This window comes from Nomascus leucogenys, chromosome 22a (genome assembly GCF_006542625.1).
Source record: "Nomascus leucogenys isolate Asia chromosome 22a, Asia_NLE_v1, whole genome shotgun sequence".
Classification (NCBI taxonomy): domain Eukaryota; kingdom Metazoa; phylum Chordata; class Mammalia; order Primates; family Hylobatidae; genus Nomascus; species Nomascus leucogenys.
The window spans coordinates 73,549,281-73,567,095 of NC_044402.1; the positions used below are offsets into that span (position 1 = coordinate 73,549,281).

Sequence of the window (17,815 nt, forward strand, 5' to 3'; positions counted from 1 at the left end):
TTATTTAAACAATCATAGATTTTTTTTTAAATGAAGAAAGCATTATGTATTCAAAGTAGATGTTATAGAAAAGAGGAGGTGAGGATAGTTGTTAAGGTTGGGACCATGTTAGTTTTAGAAGTTTGTGGTCCATAAACTTGGAAAATGATACCTATTTTAATTCAAAATGTGGTTATTTTGAATTTTTTATGTCTTTTCAAAAATAGGTGAGTAGCCAAGACTCCTTTGTCAGTAGGAGCATTTATTTGCATTAAATATCCTATTGTTCATTGGGAGTCTGTTCTGTTCACTGAAACCCCCTCTACACACAGCAGTCACATACAGATGAATAAGACCATTAAAAAAAAGTTGTTTTTGAAATCCACCCAAAAAACTGCAATATATTTTTGCTTTTTGTTTTTCTAATTTTTTAGACTGCTGTAACAATTTAGCCCCTACTACTCCCAAAACTACCAGCCCTCCCCAGGTTGATAAACCTTTGTTGCTTCTTAACAAATGGCAAGACTCACTAATCTTGTACTGCCTTAAAATAAATGTGCTGTGAATGCCATAAGTGGATTTTATGATCCTTGCTCTTAAGCTGGTAAACTTTGCTAGGCAGGCAATTGTTTCCCTCCATTTTATAAGAAATGAGATTTTTCTGCCCTCTTACGAGAATTTCTCTTGGAGGACTGAACCTGGAAGAGTGTTTGTTATCCACAAAAAAAGAAAAGCAAAAATCACTGAAGAATAAGACTTCTGAGAACATGAGGCCTAGCCTCTCTTAAAAAAAAAAAAAAAAAAGCTATTCTAATGACAATGCAGAAAGGATTACCTTCTTAGAAGCTTCTCAGCCAAAACCAGCCTTGAAAACAGAGTGGCTTAAGAGACAGCATGGCTGCCTGGCTTGTCTGTGAGCACTGTTCCAGAACAAGCTGGGCTCAGGTAATGGCTTTCTATTGTTTGGAAAAGAAAGGGCAGAAAAAGTACGTAGTCTTTTCCAAGTTTCTATTCTGTAAACTGAAAATAGAAATTTTCCTTGTGAGCACAGTTTAAATGTGAGGACGTCTCAATATAAAATAAAATGAGTCGGAAAATATTTTTAAGGTGAAAGATCATAATAATATTTGGCCTGAATCCTCATAACTGGTATTTTTAGGCATCATTTAATATATTTTTAGACCTCCAAGTGACTTCCTCAATAAAGTTACTTTTGTATGCCAAATGTCATTTTTGTTTAGTGTAAAAAAAAAAAGCTGATGTCGTATCTTGTACCACCTGCTTTTTGTTACATTCCCGAATCCAGGGAATTAATAAAAGGAAATCATGAGATGTGCTGATACTGGAATTAAACTAAAGACCTCACTTGGGCTTCAGGACATAGCAGCAAATGACGCCACCTCAGACACTTTTACATCCATCAAGTAACTCCCTCAGCTGTAGTTAAGCTCTTCAGAGACACAGAGGGAGTCAAATGAAACTGGCTTATTTTTTTATTTTTCACAGTTAGAGCTCTCAGCGAAATATAACTTAAATTTTATTAGATTTTGGACATTTTCCAGCAGAATATTTTGGAATCAAGAATGACGTAAATGTTTTTCTGGTGTTGTCCCCCCAAACTCTTGGATGTGCAATTTACTTCACAAAATTTAGTCTGTGCATGTGTGCACACGTGTACATGCATGTATCATACCTGCAGGCCAAACTCAGAAGAGGCACTGCTCATCTGTGCGTTTGGGGGTCTGGAGCGTTTGATTTATTGGAGGCTAACTCCCTGTTCCCATTCTCCTTAGGAATGCCACATCCATTAATTTACTTGCCCTTCATATCCTTTCCCCTCCCCAGCCCTAGCCCCCTGTGGAGTGATAATTGCAGCCAACTGAGGGGCTCCATTTCCTGCTCAGCCCTCTTGCTGCCCAGCCTCCCTCCCTGTGTAGGTCAGGGTGATTGCATACCTGTTCTGTCAACCTTCCTTTACGTGTGGTGTTCACTAGAATTGTCCCCTTGTGGGATGCCCCTTACCTTTTCCTAATCACTTGTGTGACTCAAATAGAATTATTCAGTAGCTCCTCTAAAGGAGTACCTTACACACTTGATTAAAAGCCCAAAGAGGCCTTCAGTGAATTTCTTTTCTCCTGCTTGAGCCGCATCTGCCAATTTCCCTGATTTTCCTGCTAATTATCTTTGTATTAGCCAGAATTCATTTACTATGTTATGGTTGAAATGAGACTGAGCACTGGCTGAGGAAATAGTGGATATGGAGTGAAAGGTTTCTATGATTTGCTTGACTAGAGTATGTGTGCTCCATCTACGTTCCTATTAGAAAAGAGCTTTTGTTTTTAAAACAAGGGAAATCTGAGTCGAAGCCACTGGTTCTCTTCCTGCTTCTCCCAGGGCGCCATACCTAAGACAGGGCCTGTCACATTCTCTCTAGTACTGTCACTTTCCCTTCACTCACATTAAAAGGAGTCAAGAGCCTGACCTTCGGGGTGAGCCAGCAGGTTCACAGTCTGGCTCTGTCACTGGATAACTGAGTGTCTTTGGGCAAGTTTTTTTTTAACTTTTTAAATAGTTACCTCACCTATAAAATAAGGGTAATATGTATCCAGTAGGATTGCTATTAATCATGGTAATATATGAAAAGGGCATCTGGAATATAATAAGTACTCAATAAGTGGTAGTGGTTTTTATTATTAGGACTATTACCGATAAAACTAGAATTGTTTTTGCACTTTACAGAGTATTGGTAGACTCACATTTTTGAACTCCATTTGTATAAATGGCGAAAAGTAACATAGTGTACAAATCTCCATTACTCAGTGTTTCAAGAGAACCCAAAATCAGCAGTATTCCTAGCATCAATTTGCTTTCTTTGGGCATTCCACTCAGATTTAATAATCATACTGATATCAAGAACTGCACAAAGATGAACACACATATAAGCTCACATTCACATAGTCAGCTTATATGTATAGGAAGTGTTTATTACATCTTAGAGTATGGTATAATAGATTATATTGTAGGTAGATGAAAATAGATCCCTTAGACCGACTCATTTTGAGGGAGATTTCTCCAAAATCTAAAATGTAACATGTAAAATCTAAATATTACAATTTTGCAAGTATCTACCATTGTGGGGTAGGTACGTTAGCCAGTGATTTGGATTTGGGGCTCGAGTTATTTCTGATGAGACCATTATTGAACCTTTAAAAATATTGTTGAATTCCCAGTTATTATTTCCTACACAAATGTGTCAGAAATTGAAAGCAGAAAGAGTTTTAACTAACAAAATACAAAATCTAATTTGTGAGAACATAAAAATTCTGATAATTTATGAGATGACATTAAATCAGTCAGGCCCATTGGTTTCATAAAATTTTAAGTCTGGCTCTAGATGTCCTAATTTCTAAACCAGGTTTTTTCTTTATAAAAAAGAACCTAAAAAGTATTTAATATATGGAAGTTGTGTGCATGAGCATAATTGTTTTGCCCAAGTTTCTACAGATGGGGTTGGTTGTGTCTGGTAATTAGATACAATTACATGTTAGATAAAGTTTCAGTAATATGTACCAAAAAATATAAAGTACGGGAATAAAAATTCCATTTTCTTTTTGTTCCAGGTTCTCTGGGAGATGCTAACAAGGGAGGTCCCCTTTAAAGGTTTGGAAGGATTACAAGTAGCTTGGCTTGTAGTGGAAAAAAACGAGGTAAGACTACGTTTCTCCATTCAGGTACATAGATCAGAAAACAGTATTGGGGTTTTGCAAAAGACTTTTTCATCTTCTTCAAATTGAAAGTAAGTTCACGCTTATGGAAAGATTAGCAGTAGGAGCTAACACAAAGGGTCAAAGTGATGTTATTCCTCATGAATGGACCCTTTACATCTAATTGTTGCAGCTTCACGTCGTGATGCTGTAGATCAAAAATTGTACAAGTACTGTACTAGTTTCTCAGTCTCAATTGTAAAACCTAGGGGTTTGTTCTTAGTGATGAAAGAAGCCATTGCGTCCAAGGTAGGGGAACAGTTTAACTCCATCTCCTGCGTTTAGGACATCTTTTTTACTGGCCGGGAGTTGATATATCTGTAAGAGACCTTCAGCTACTTCAACTTACCTCTCCCAGCAGGAGTCACTATAGTACAAGAAACTGTCGCTTAGATGAGAATTTCAAAAATAAAAGAAGAAAAAATAGTTTCAAAAAAGGGAAAAATTACAGTTTTGCCACCTACGTTGAACACTACATTGAAGATGAGCTCCTCACTGGAATTGGCGAGGCAGTGGCATAACTGTTCGCTTCTTCATGCAGAGCCTTTCCATTTCAAAAGAACTTCAGTGGCGTAAACACCGTTTGTGCTGTGTCCCCAGCCTCGCTTCTCTTCTTCCCACAAATTGAGGCTTTCAGTTAGTTGGACCTATGAGCCTACATCAGAGAACATGGTACATTCATATCAAAGAGAGCAACTACATTTTGAAAGGTTTAAAATTGTGACTGAAACGCACAGCCATGGAAATTCTCAGCATAAGGATGAAGCATCCAATATCAAGGTATTATGAGAACTTAGATCATGTAATGGAAGCAAGCAGTTGTCTTTGCAATGCAAAACTACTTTATTTCACAGAACTTCTTCATTTCCAAATCTTATGTGTGCTCTCCACAAAGGGTAAGACTGCAACCTTAGAATAAAATAATTTGCAAAAAGGTGAATATATAAAAATATTCCCTTTTTAATGCTCTAAAAGAATTACATTGATCTGCTTCCCAGGTGAATGCAGGAACAAACTACATTAATCAAAAAGCTGCTATTGACTAGGAGAAACCAAGTTTCCATCTTTTAGATCACATAATCCAGAGTTACCATATAATTTTTCCTCCTGATTCATTGGGAGTGGATGAAATGTTGATGATAGCTGAAACTGATGGGAAAGAGCTGCCAGTTTAAGAAATGAAAAGGAGTTATATGCAAGAATGTGCCTTACTCATTGTTTCACAGGAGGTGTTCTGTTTTAATTAAAAGTGCTAGTAATTCCTCATGTGCTATTAAATAAGATCTTACACACAGGATAACTGATACTGTCGTGATATGAGGACACACTTGTTTCTGTTCTATTTCTTTTGCCAGTAAGATGATTAGAGATCTGATTCTGGGTTTACAAATGAAAGCAAAGAAAATTACTGACCTTGTGTAGACTCTGGAACCAAAACATTCAGTGTAATCTTCTCCCTCTGCACTATTCCAAGATAAACTAGGAGAAAGGTTATTTTTTTGTTTTGTTTTTGTTTTTTTAGCTAACTGGACCCTCCAAGTATAAGACAGAATAATTAATATTTTTAAATAATAATTTATCTAAAGGGTGGCAGAATAGATATAAATTTAAAGTACTTTTTAAAACATTGGGGTATCTGTGAAGGATTTTTAAAGCTGAAGCAAAAAATGAGTTTAGAAGCTGCCTGGATAGTTGACTTGAGGATTGGAATCACCCATGAATAACCTTCAGAACCTCTTCAACATTATACACGCAGAAGCAATCTTTTTTCTCCCCAGAGATCCCAGAAAGTAGAGTTTACTATTTTATTCATGATATGTTCTGATGATCAGCTAATAACTGATGAAGACTACTCAAATACTTCCCATACCGTATTCATTAAATATAATAATAAGTTGAAAAAAGCCTACATGGTGAAATACACTTTCTCAACTTTCTAATGAACTTCAGTAAAATTGGGTATTACAAGGATATTTATCTGCTATTCTCATTCTGTACAATATTTGTCAAAAATATGGAAATTAAGTTTCAATGTAATTTTCAATATCATCATTTAAGAAGGTATCTTCATTTCACCTCACAAATGGAGGTATCCATTTCCAAAATAAATTCTGTTGACATAGCATTAAGATAATTCACACAGGTTTATTTCATTTCATAACAAAATTGAGGCTTTGACTGAAATATAATTTACAAAATCCCTTCAACTTCTAATTCTTTTACTATATTTTTACTATTGAATATTTTGGGTTATGGGTCGAAAAAAGTAAGTCGTATTTTTAACAGGCCTCATTTAAATAAAGAATGACATGTTCAAGTGTTCGGGAAGACATTTTAAATGTTATCTAGTCATCTATAATATCTATATCCAAATATTAGAGTTGTCTTTTAACTTTTTATTTTGAAATAATTATAGATTCACAGGAGTTTGCAAAAATATTACAAAGAATCAAAAAATTAGCTGGGTGTGGTTGTACATACCTGTAGTCCCATCTACTGGGGAGACTGAGGTAGGAGGATCCCTTGAGTCCGGGAGGTCAAGGCTGCCACCATTATCACACCACTGCACTCCAGCCTGGGTGACAGAGTGACACCCTGACTCAAAAAAGCTTTTTTATTTTTAGTTGAAATGGGGTTTCACCATATTGGCCAGGCTGGTCTTGAACTCCTGACCTCAAGTGATCCACCTGCCTCGGCCTCCCAAAGTGCTGGGATTACAGGCATGAGCCACTGTGCCCAGCCAAAAAAGTTTTTTAAATTAACAAAAACTAAAGAAATTTGTGTACTCTTCACCCAGCTTCCCTCACTGGTGAAATCTTACATGGCTGTAGTATACTGTCAAGACCAGGGAATTGAGATTGGCGCCATTACTCTTACCCAGACAATAGACCTTATTCATTTTCACCATTTAAGATTACTTTTTGCATCTATAGGAAAATCAATACTTTCTAAAAATTATATCTGAAGATCTTTGCTTCTAATCCCTTAATAATAAAATAAGATGTTTAAGCAATCATATTTCTAATATTAAATCCTATTAAAACTAGATTCATAAAGCACTGCTAAAGTTTACAAAGTAAACAATGAACCTTTATAGAAGGCATGAAATTAAGAGGGCATTACTCATAAATTTTTTAAATGGAACAGATAGATATATTTGCTTTTGTCATTTCCATGGAACTCAATCAGTGATCATTCAGAATGTTCTGGTAGCATAATTTCTATTTTTATAAATACTTAAATTCTTACTTACAATGTTTGTTCTAAATAACAAAACTATTTGACTAACAGAAATCTTCATAAGACTTAATCCACTGTTCTTGACTATACTTTAGAAAAAGATAAAAATTTGACTTAAAAAAAATTTTACATCTTATGTAGAAAATGGTGCAAAAATGAATATGGTCTTTAAAAAATGTCATGCCTAATTTAGTGATTGGGAAATATTTTAATTTGAAACTTTTATTTAAAAATATTTAAGTTTTAAGTAGTGTTGCAAACCTGGTGCTAAGATCTGGTTATTTCAGAATGTTTTCATGTATTAGGAATGCCCACAGTTATGTAATCAGGACTTAAATACTTTGAATTCTATTTTAAAGTACTTTTTAACGCACCAAAATAATCCATTGCATAAAGTGTCTGAGTCCAGATTTAACTGATATTTGGCCATGTCAGATTATTTAAAATAATTGTGTCTCCTTGTGTAATGACTTTGATGTGGTATCTAAACACTTTTTCAGTAAGAAAAGATCACAGAAATGATCATCCTCCATATTCAGCCAGCTCACATTCAGTTCTCAGGAAAATGTTGAGACAAAGTTGTATTGAAAAATGTTACCCTTGACGAAAACTCATTATTTTTAGTTACAGAGTACATTCAAGTGCATAATTGGAATTATAGTCTACTTTTATTAATTCCCAGCCCCCAACCATTTTATATTTAAAAAAGTAAACACCTGAATTTTTTTTTAACCTTCATCAAAAGGTCTGCAGTTTACAGTAAAATAATAGTACAGTTTAATACATCTTGTCCTATTCTGTGAAATCACAAGACTAGAGGTTTAAAAGTGCTTCACACGGCCTTTAGTTTGGAGAGAGTTGTTTTGTTTTTCAACTTTGCTTTCTTTTGATTTTAGGATTATCTGTAATTCAAAATACAAGTTGTCAGTTTTCTTGTCAAGGCAACTATGTTTCTAGTTTCTCATAGCCTCCCCCAAATCCAGCTAAGTTCAGTTTTAAGTTTTTTATTTGCAAAACTTCTTTGGCAAACAAAACTGTGGAATAAGTCTTAATACTTCTTAGTACAGCAGTTCTCAACTCTATCACACCCAATGCTCAGTTTATAACAAACTATGTTAACAACCCCTTACACTCCCTTGAGGTGAAATTCAAAGGTAACACAACTACCTATACACATTATATTGTAAGTTAACATAATGCTCTAACTGTAATATAGAAGAGAAATAAATGAAAGATGTTTTTCAGTGTACAAATGCTCAAACATGACCACACCAGAGATGATGGAACAGTTTTAGGGGATAAATAGAACTCAACAGCTACAAATGCACCCAGATGGAGTTGGGTTGTATTAACGACTCCAGTACTGGGAGTAGCACTTGTTATGTCAGAAATCATGATAAAGTTATGAATCATGCAAGAATCAATAAGCCTTTGATTTATTTGGTAGATGCATTCTGCAAAGTTCAGTGTATCTTAAAACTGTTCAAAAGAATACTTTGTGTTTATTTCTAAGTTAGTTAGATTCTAGGCCCAGAAAAATTATAAACTTCATTGTTTGCTTGTTTTACTTACATGAATGTAAATGGGGCATTTGAAATTTTGTGGGATACAGGGGAGTTCTTGGTTATGCAGGACTGTATGGTATATTGAATTGTCTAGCATTCCTGACCTGTTATACTTAAAAGTCGATTGCAACCCACCAGTCTCTAAAACAAACACAAAGGCTTCTGTGGAATAGAGGCACCACGAGTTCTATGAGAAGCACCACTGTAGGATGTTAGAATAGGACCATCCTCACATTATAATTTTTGTTGTATCGGGTCCTTAAAGTATATGGGTTTGACCAAAACAAAGCCATAATCAGTCATATGTTCAGAATGTCTTCTTTACCACTGAGAAATGCACAGTTTAAATTATCTCTGTGATCTGTGCTCAGATGTTTTCAGAGTTGTATACCTACTGCCAAAGCTAAACTGGTTTCTAGTTACCTGGCCTATTTACATATATCGTAAGTTGCCTATAAAAGTACAGTGACATATGGTTTTATATTTAAGTTCCGACTTGCCCCCTTCTACTGTAGTTCTGTTTAGATATTTTGTTTTGTTGCATTAGTTGTACTGAATCTGACTTCTCCGTTCACTACAGTTCCCTTTCAAGAAAAAGTATGAGTCTTTAGAGATTACAAATCTAAACATAAATTGTCACTTGTCACATATTAATCAATGGAAGCTTTAAATTTCATGCCTTGATTATGTTCTTAAATTAACTCTATTATGACCCTTCAGATATGGTGTTTGCTGACATTAATGAATAAATCCTTGTGATTTACTTTGTTTTGTTTCCCTCTCTCTATTGTAGAGATTAACCATTCCAAGCAGTTGCCCCAGAAGTTTTGCTGAACTGTTACATCAGTGTTGGGAAGCTGATGCCAAGGTATACATATGTATTTTTGTTATTGTTTAGAATTCTGAAATTTCTCATTTGGCTTTCAGTTTTTAAAACTTAGGGTAACAAAATTCATTACAAAGCAAAGCTGGATTGATGTTCCCATGAGCCCCAGATTGACTGTTTGTTAAGGTTTTCTGTTGACATCTGCTTAATCTTGATCTCTAGAGACTCATTATTAACTCATTCTCATAGCACGCTTTGACATTCTGGATTCAGTACAAATTATTTTTTTTTAAATTTTTAGTAATAACTATTGCACCTATATGCTATTGAGATGGCTAAGACACAGTACTTATAATATGCCAGGCACTGTTCCAAACACTTTATGTATGTTAACTCATTTATTCCTCAGAATATCTCTATGAAATAGATGCCTCAATTATCCTCATTGAACAGATGAAGAACCAAGACATACAGAGGTTACATCATGAGCTCAAGGCCACACAGCTAGTAGGTAGTAGGGCTGGACATGAACTAGGTCTGGCACAGTCCCTGCTCTTAACCACTGCACTATTTTGCTTTTCTAGCCAAAGAGCAGACAAAAGTAGCACTTCTAGAGCAGCTTGATATGTACTCCCTGTCCAGCTTCAGTGATGTTTTTGAGCTCCACAGTAGAGTTAGAGAAATTCCAAAGCTTAGGCTTTCATGTGGTTATCACATTTGAGCACGAATGGCCCATATCCTTTCCCTGCAAAGATTATTTTAAAAGACTCTCATATATATATGGAAATATTTACAGATGAAATGATAGGCTAGTCTTGGATTTGCTTCAAAACAAAGTGAAGGGAAATAGATGATGGTATAGATTAAACAGGATTGGCCATGATAATTTTTGAAGCTGAGTGATAATATATAGAGGTTCATTATATTGTTATCTCTACTTTTGTATATTTTGGAATTTTCCATAATGAGTTAAAAAATAAATATTCTTACAGATTAAAGATTAGAATAAGAGAGCAGTTACACTCAAGAAAGGAACAAAAATTTTATAGTTTAAATTTGTCCAGTTTTTTGTGGAAATAGAGGTATTAAAACTGATCTTTTAAACAGACACTAAAAAGAAAGACTAAAGAATCAAATTTCTTACTGAATGTAAACCCTGTTCCAATCTGACCCCCAAGAAGAATGGCCATAAAATATACTCTGTTCTTCTACAATATGTTTCTTTAGTGGGAATAACTCAGAAGCAGTTGGTGAGAATGGAGACTGGGGACTATGTTAGTATAACACAGAATTCATGTTGATGGTTCATGATGTTTCCCAACACATTGTTCCGCACTGAGCACAGAGTGTAATAATGCAGCCAACAAGGCAGCAAGGGACCAGTGCTATGAAGCCTATTCACTCCACGTGCTCCTTCTTGGCTTGGCTTAGCTTAACTTGGAAGAATTTGTTGCTGGTTCTCCCAGCAACAAACTGTGCTGTGTACATGTTGCAAAATCTTTGCTTTCACTCCTGTTCTTCAGACTTCCCTTACTCTTTTTTTTAAGTAGAGTCCTAGATATTCCTAGTATTATTTTTACTAAAGAATCATCTTTTTAAACTGTTAGTATTTTATTTAGAATTGTTGTTCTTTTTATTAGTATTTGATAACACAGTTGCATGGTTTTTGAATGGTCTGCCTTACTCCTGTTTAGGCCCTATAATTTTTAGTACATGATTTTGTAGAATGGGGATTTTTAAGCATTAAGAGAAATGCCTACACTTTGCAACTAATTCAGTAGAAACTATAAGCAGGTATTTTCAAGCTTGCTTTAAAACATTTATTTTATACTGTTAAAATGGTATCATACTACCCCTTCCCTACCCTTCTTACTAGTTATATGTCCATTGTGACGTAGAAGTCATTTTGGACATATGTTTCTCTCTGATACATAAATAGAAATTTTGTCTGAAATTATTTGCATTGAATTTGATTATTGCAACTAGATCTCTATAATTGTGATCATATTTCAGTATGCAAAGCAAATTTTGAGTTTCTTAATTGAGCACTCAGTACCACATTAATTAAAATTCTAAGAACGTACATTTATGGTATATCCACCTTACACAACAAGAACATTAGGCCCAGTGTTGAAGCTGTGCAGCTGGCATGTCTTTAACATGTAGTAAGCTAACCCTTCTTTAGGACCAAAGAAATCTTGCATTCCAGCCACATGAAGTATAAAGGAAGTTTAAGATTGATTTTTATTTTCTAAATTCATGACATTTTATTCTGATTAAACAGTGACATGTCCCCTGTATATGATTTGGTTATATACCTGGCCACGACCCACATTTCCAACTCTCTCACTGCTGATCTCCTCTAGACACACCTTACATACTTTCATTCCCAAACAAGTTCTCTTCCTTCTTTCTCCTCTGAATACTTCATCATCAAGTCTTCCTTGGTTATTCTATTTATCCCACCCCAGGCTTAGCACTTTTCCTAAACCACAGTCTGGGCCTTACCTGGTGCAGCTGTATTTTTAAAGAAATATTTTGTTCCTAGATGGACTGCAAGGTTTCTAAGGGTGTAGAGGTAATTGTTACATGTATTTGCATATTGCACATTACATCAGTTTGGAAAGTGGATGCCCAATTTGTTGTTGCCTGAAGTAGCCAGACCACAGTAAATTTCCTGAGAGGTACATCCATTTTCTGGCTAGAAATACGTAGCAGTTCAACCAGAAGTTAGTGCCAGTCCTATGCACATATGTAGAGCAATAGTTAAAGTACTTTTTTTTTAAGTCCTTAAATGTTTAGAGTATTAACATCTAGATTAAAATATTCAGCGCACCTATAGAACTGCTGTTCTTTTGCAATGAGGGTCGGGGGCGGGGTGGTGATGTATGCAAGAGAAAGCTGATATTAGGTAAATGTCAAGTCCTTCTAGTGGCTTACAATAGGTGCTCAAAATATTTTATTGAAGAGAAGGAGAAAAAAAGAAAAGGTGGGTATTGGATTCAGGTCCTAAAATGACATTTCTAAACAGGGAAAAAAAATAAGCTGGCCTGGTGCAGTGGCTCACGTCTGTAATCCCTAGCACTTTGGGAGGCCAAGGCAGGCAGACTGCCTGAGCTCAGGAGTTGGACACCAGCCAGGCAACTCAGTGAAACCCCATGTCTACTAAAATACAAAAAATTAGCTGGGCATGGTGGCACATTCCTGTAGTCCCAGCTACTTGGGAGGCTGAGGCAGGATAATCGCTTGAACCCGGGAGGCGGAGGTTGCACTGAGCCGAGATTGCACCACTGCACTCCTGCCTGGGCGACAGAGCGAGACTCTGTCTCCAAAAATAATAATAATAGTAAGTTGAAGTCATAAGTTCAATAGGAAGTAGCATCTTACCCTTATGTGATAAAAGATGTTGGAGAGTTTACGAACAGAGTCCTTGTGTTCTGTAACTTGCTTCCTGTGTGATGCTGGGCACTTCCTACTCTTCTGAGACTTGTGGTCCATATCTATAAAATGAAGATAACAAATAGAGAAATAATGTATGTAGATGCTTCACAAATGGTCCCAGTTTTTATTTTAATTTTTTTTTTAATAAGCAGAGCCTACGTAATGCCTAAAAGGAACCTAATCCGCTTCAGAGGAATTTATATAAGATCCTAGACCAAGTGTTGTATTCTGTAACCAGAATACTCACAGAATATTATTACCACAAAAATCTATATTGTTATCACCTCTTAAATGTTCACTTTGATAACTTCTATCCAAGAGTAGGTTCTGACTATAAAATTAAATTTTTTCTAGGGATGCTGGTCATCCAATTACAGAAGAGTTTCACCTTATTTTAAGAATGATTAAATGTAGGGAAATTATTCTTTAAAAATTCATTAGCTCCTCCTGCTGCTTTTCCTTGCAAAATGAAAATCCTTTATTATATAATTAGTTATTTTGCAAATGATTAAAACATTTTTCAGGCCAGGCACAGTGGCTCATGCCTGTAATCCCATCACTTTAGGAGGCTGAGGCAGGAAGATCACTTGGGCCAAGGAGTTTGAGACCAGCTTGGGCAAGATGGCGAGACCCCCCTGTATAAAAAACTAAAAAATTAGCTGGCCATGGTGGCAAACACCTTTAGTCCCCACTACTTGGGAGGCTGAGGCAGGAAGATTGGTTGAGCCCAGGTGGTCAAGGCTGCAGTGAGCTATGATCACGCCACTGCATTCCAGCCTGGGCAATAGAGCAAGACTCTGTCTTAAAAAAAAATCATTTTAAAACCCAATACATGCTGGGAGAAATTAAGAGGAGGACAAAGTTAAAGAAGATAAATAGAACATTTTTCAAGCTTCCTACTTAGGGCATTTTTCTCTTTGCTTATTAGAAGGCTTAATATATATCAGTAACATTTATCTATGTATGCCCTCTTCAAGGAAAGACACAGGCACACACATGCACACAAGTGCCCTTGAAGGAGAATAATAATGGCAGAACTCAATATATATCCTAGGTTTTTATATTTCTGAGACATGGAAAAATTGCTTTTCTTAGTAATGTAGGAAGCACTTAAATCCTGAGAGCAAGCCCCCTCAACATTGTTTCTTCTTGTTTTTGTGCTCTTAAATTAAAATGCATGTTTTAATTGCTGCAACTATAATTTGTTCAGTAATGGTGTAATTACGAGGCATGATGAAGAGAGAATGTGCATCATCCTTTTTATTATCTTTCTCTTTTTGTTTTAACCTTTTGTCTCAACCTTGGCTACAGTCTAAAGAGATAGACTAGAATAGTTACTGCTAGCTCAAGAAACACACTTAACCACTGCTCATTTCTAGTGAACAGTACCTTATAGTGTCTTAGCACTAAAGCCAATTATAACAGAAAATAAATATTGAGAACAGTGAAGTTATGATGGCTTTAAAATTGGGGCTTTCTTTTTTTTACTTTACTTTTAGGTTCAGGGGCACATGGCCAGGTTTGTTATATAGGTAAATTGTGTGTCATGGAGGTTTGGAGTACAGATTATTTCCTCACCCAGGTAATCAGCATAGTACCTCAATTTTTTTTGACAAACCAATTTGGGAAATTTTATTAGTTCCAATAGATTGATAGGTAGATTTCCCCCCAACGTTTATCATAAAAATGTTCAAACATAAAAGTGGAAAGAATTTTACAGTGAACACTAACATCCCACCAAATACAGTCTGCCATTAACTTTTTACCAGCTTTATCACGGAGATTTTTAAAGGACTTCACTGTTTCCTTTTAGGAGTTCTTAATCATAACTAAAAGAGAGAATTAGTGTTCTCTCTTCCTGGAGAAAAACATGAATTATCCCAACCTTAGGTCACATGATAGAAAAACAGCATCTGAATTTCTCCTTGTGAAGAGTTCACTGAAAATAAAGAATACAGTTCCCTAAACCTGAGTGATCTGATGACTGTAAAATAACTACATCAGGACATTGTATCATGTTTTATTTTGTTATGGTGGGTTGAGTTTATTACTATGCTTGTAATAAACTTATTTACGTTTTCTCTTGAATATCTCCTTTCTTAAGTCCCAACAAATGATTACTTATTTTCTCTTCTTCAGAAACGGCCATCATTCAAGCAAATCATTTCAATCCTGGAGTCCATGTCAAATGACACGAGCCTTCCTGACAAGTGTAACTCATTCCTACACAACAAGGCAGAGTGGAGGTGGGTAGCCCCGACAGCAGGCCACAGTGTCTGGCTTTCAAAGACCATCACTCATCTCAATGAAGAAGTGAACCAGAGATCTGAATGACAGTCCTGATTTCTGAGCATAGCTTAGGGAAAAAGAAAAAGTTTTTTTATGATTTTGGAAATCTTATAAGTCCTGCATTTCATAAGTAAGCAAGAAATAGTGTTTCTCCAAGCTTGTTGCCTTGTGTAAGTATTTGAAAAGAATATTGAGGCCGGTCGCGGTGGCTCATGCCTGTAATCCCAGCTCTTTGAGGGGCCAAGGCGGGCAGATCACCTGAGGTCAGGAGTTTGAGACCAACCTGACCAACATGGAGAAACCCTGTCTCTACTAAAAATACAAAAAATTAGCCAGGTGTGGTGGCACATGCCCGTAATCCCAGCTACTCAGGGGGCTGTGGCAGGAGAATCACTTGAACCTGGAGGCAGAGGTTGCAGTGAGCCGAGATCATGCCGTTGCACTCCAGCCTGAGCAAGAAGAGTGAAACTCCGTCTCAAAAAAAAATTGAAATCATATCTTCTGAGACAAAAGATGGTTACCAGACATTTCTCTGTGTTTACTCTTTGTTAGGAAGCTTTGTCCTCTGTTCTGTAAGAAACAAGAATACTGTTTACCTTGAAATTCGCAGAGCACTGTGTCTGCTAGTGAAGGGGTATAGGGAGACATCAAAAATACTCTTAAAAGAAAACTTGATGTCATAAATCCTATTAAAGCTTGTTAAATAAATTTAGTAATGAGAAAATTGTATTGCATGATTGGAAGAGTAAACCCAGGATGAAACATTTGAGCCAGGTCACATGATGCATGAATATAAATAGCATGTTTGGAAGCTGACATTATTCCCACCCTGACTCAGCAGAGATTTAGGTAACTTCATCTCTGCTCCTGATAGCCGTGGGCAGTAATGTGACGCCTTACGCCATCTGCTGATGCCAAATGAATACTGCATGCACTTTGAAAATTACTGCGTTGTTTACTCCTGTTACTACATACTTCTTTGGGCTTTCTGTTTGTTGTTTTACAATAACCTTATTTATTTTTATTCCTTTGAAATATCTATCTAGGGCCAGTGAGGTAAATCAATTTTTATTTAGGGATATAAAAATTATACAGTGAGCTCAAGTCTAGGTATAAGGGACTTTTTTCTGGGCTGAGATAATTAACAAAACATGTAAGTAATATTTGTTTTTTGCAGTAAGAGATCAGTATATATGTCATCAGATCATTCTTCTTTAAAATCCATATATAAGTTCCCATTACTCTTAAGACAAAGACCAGAATACTTGGCACGGTGGCTCACGCCTGTAATCCCAGCACTTCGGGAGGCCAAGGCGGGTGGATTACTTGAGCCCAGGAGTTCAAGCCCAGCCTGGGTGACACAGCAAGAATCGTATACTTAAGAAGATTCACCAGACCCTCATTACTGTGGCCTCACCAGTGTCAGCTTAAGAAGATCATTCTCCCCTTAATTTCTGGCTTTCAGTCCCTCATCAGATGCTTATTTCTCCCCCATTCAGGATCTTTACAGGCAGTTTCCTCTCTTTTTTTTTTTTGAGACGGAGTCTTGCTCTGTCATCCAGGCTGGAGTGCAGTGGCGCAATCTCAGCTCACTGCAAGCTCCTCCCCTCGGGTTCACGCCATTCTCCTGCCTCAGCCTCTCCGAGTAGCTGGGACTACAGGCGCCCACCACCACGCCCGGCTAATTTTTTGTATTTTTTAGTAGAGACAGGGTTTCACCGTGGTCTCTATCTCCTGACCTCGTGATCTGCCCGCCTCCGCCTCCCAAAGTGCTGGGATTACAAGCGTGAGCCACGGCACCTGGCTAGTTTCCTCTCTTTGAAGCTTATCCCCTTTCAGCTGTGTGCCACGCCTGCGGTCACACCCCACCTTAACTCCTGTTCATCATTTAAATAGCAGTTGAATAACACGTCTGCAGGGAAACGCTTCCTGACCCCAGGCCAGATCAGGTTCCACTTTATGTGCTCTGAGAGCACCTCCTTCATAGGCTTTACTGCTATTGGAATTAAGAAGTAATTCAGGCCAGGCACAGTGGCTCATGCCTGTAATCCCAGCACTTTGGGAGGCCGAGGCGGGTGGATCACGAGGTCAGGAGATCGAGACCATACTGGCTAACACTGTGAAACCCCATCTCTACTAAAAATACAAAAAATTAGCCAGGCATGGTGGCGGGTGCCTGTAGTCCCAGCTACTCGGGAGGCTGAGGCAGGAGAATGGAGTGAACCTGGGAGCCGGAGGTTGCAGTGAGCCGAGATCGCGCCACTGCACTCCAGCCTGGGCAACACAGCAAGACTCCATCTCAAAAAAAAGAAGTAATTCGGCAGTTAGTTGTTTAATGTGTGTCTCACAGGCTGAAATGTAAGAGAGGCAGACAATCACGTTTGTTCATCACTCACGGCATCAAAATGTGCCTTGAACACAGCATTTGCTCTGTAAATATTTGGGAAAGCAAGAGAGAAAATTACCATGGTGGTAATAATATAAAAAGAGATTGTGATATTATACAAGAGAATATAAATATGTATGTTTGCCATGACAAAAGTACTTCTTATATTCATTCATTCATTATCCATTCATTGAACTTCTGCTGGTGTGAGAACGACTGTTGCCATTCTGGTACTGGGCTGTAGCGATGAGCACAAGAGTCCCAGGGCATGTGGAGCTCTCCAGCCCAAGTGTCCAATGTTAAACTATTAAATATATTCAAAACT

At 37.0% G+C, this 17,815-nt stretch overlaps 1 protein-coding gene across 2 annotated transcripts in view; it reads left to right on the plus strand.

Moving 5' to 3' along the window:
- MAP3K20 (mitogen-activated protein kinase kinase kinase 20) overlaps nucleotides 1-17,815 on the plus strand; it is a 194,546-nt gene that overhangs the window by 120,745 nt on the left and 55,986 nt on the right. For both annotated transcript variants that reach the window (XM_003253722.3, XM_003253721.4), the window contains exons 8-10: nucleotides 3,600-3,686; nucleotides 9,342-9,416; nucleotides 14,955-15,061. In XM_003253722.3, the coding sequence (XP_003253770.2) occupies nucleotides 3,600-3,686; nucleotides 9,342-9,416; nucleotides 14,955-15,061 (269 nt within the window). The remainder of the gene's footprint in view (nucleotides 1-3,599; nucleotides 3,687-9,341; nucleotides 9,417-14,954; nucleotides 15,062-17,815) is intronic.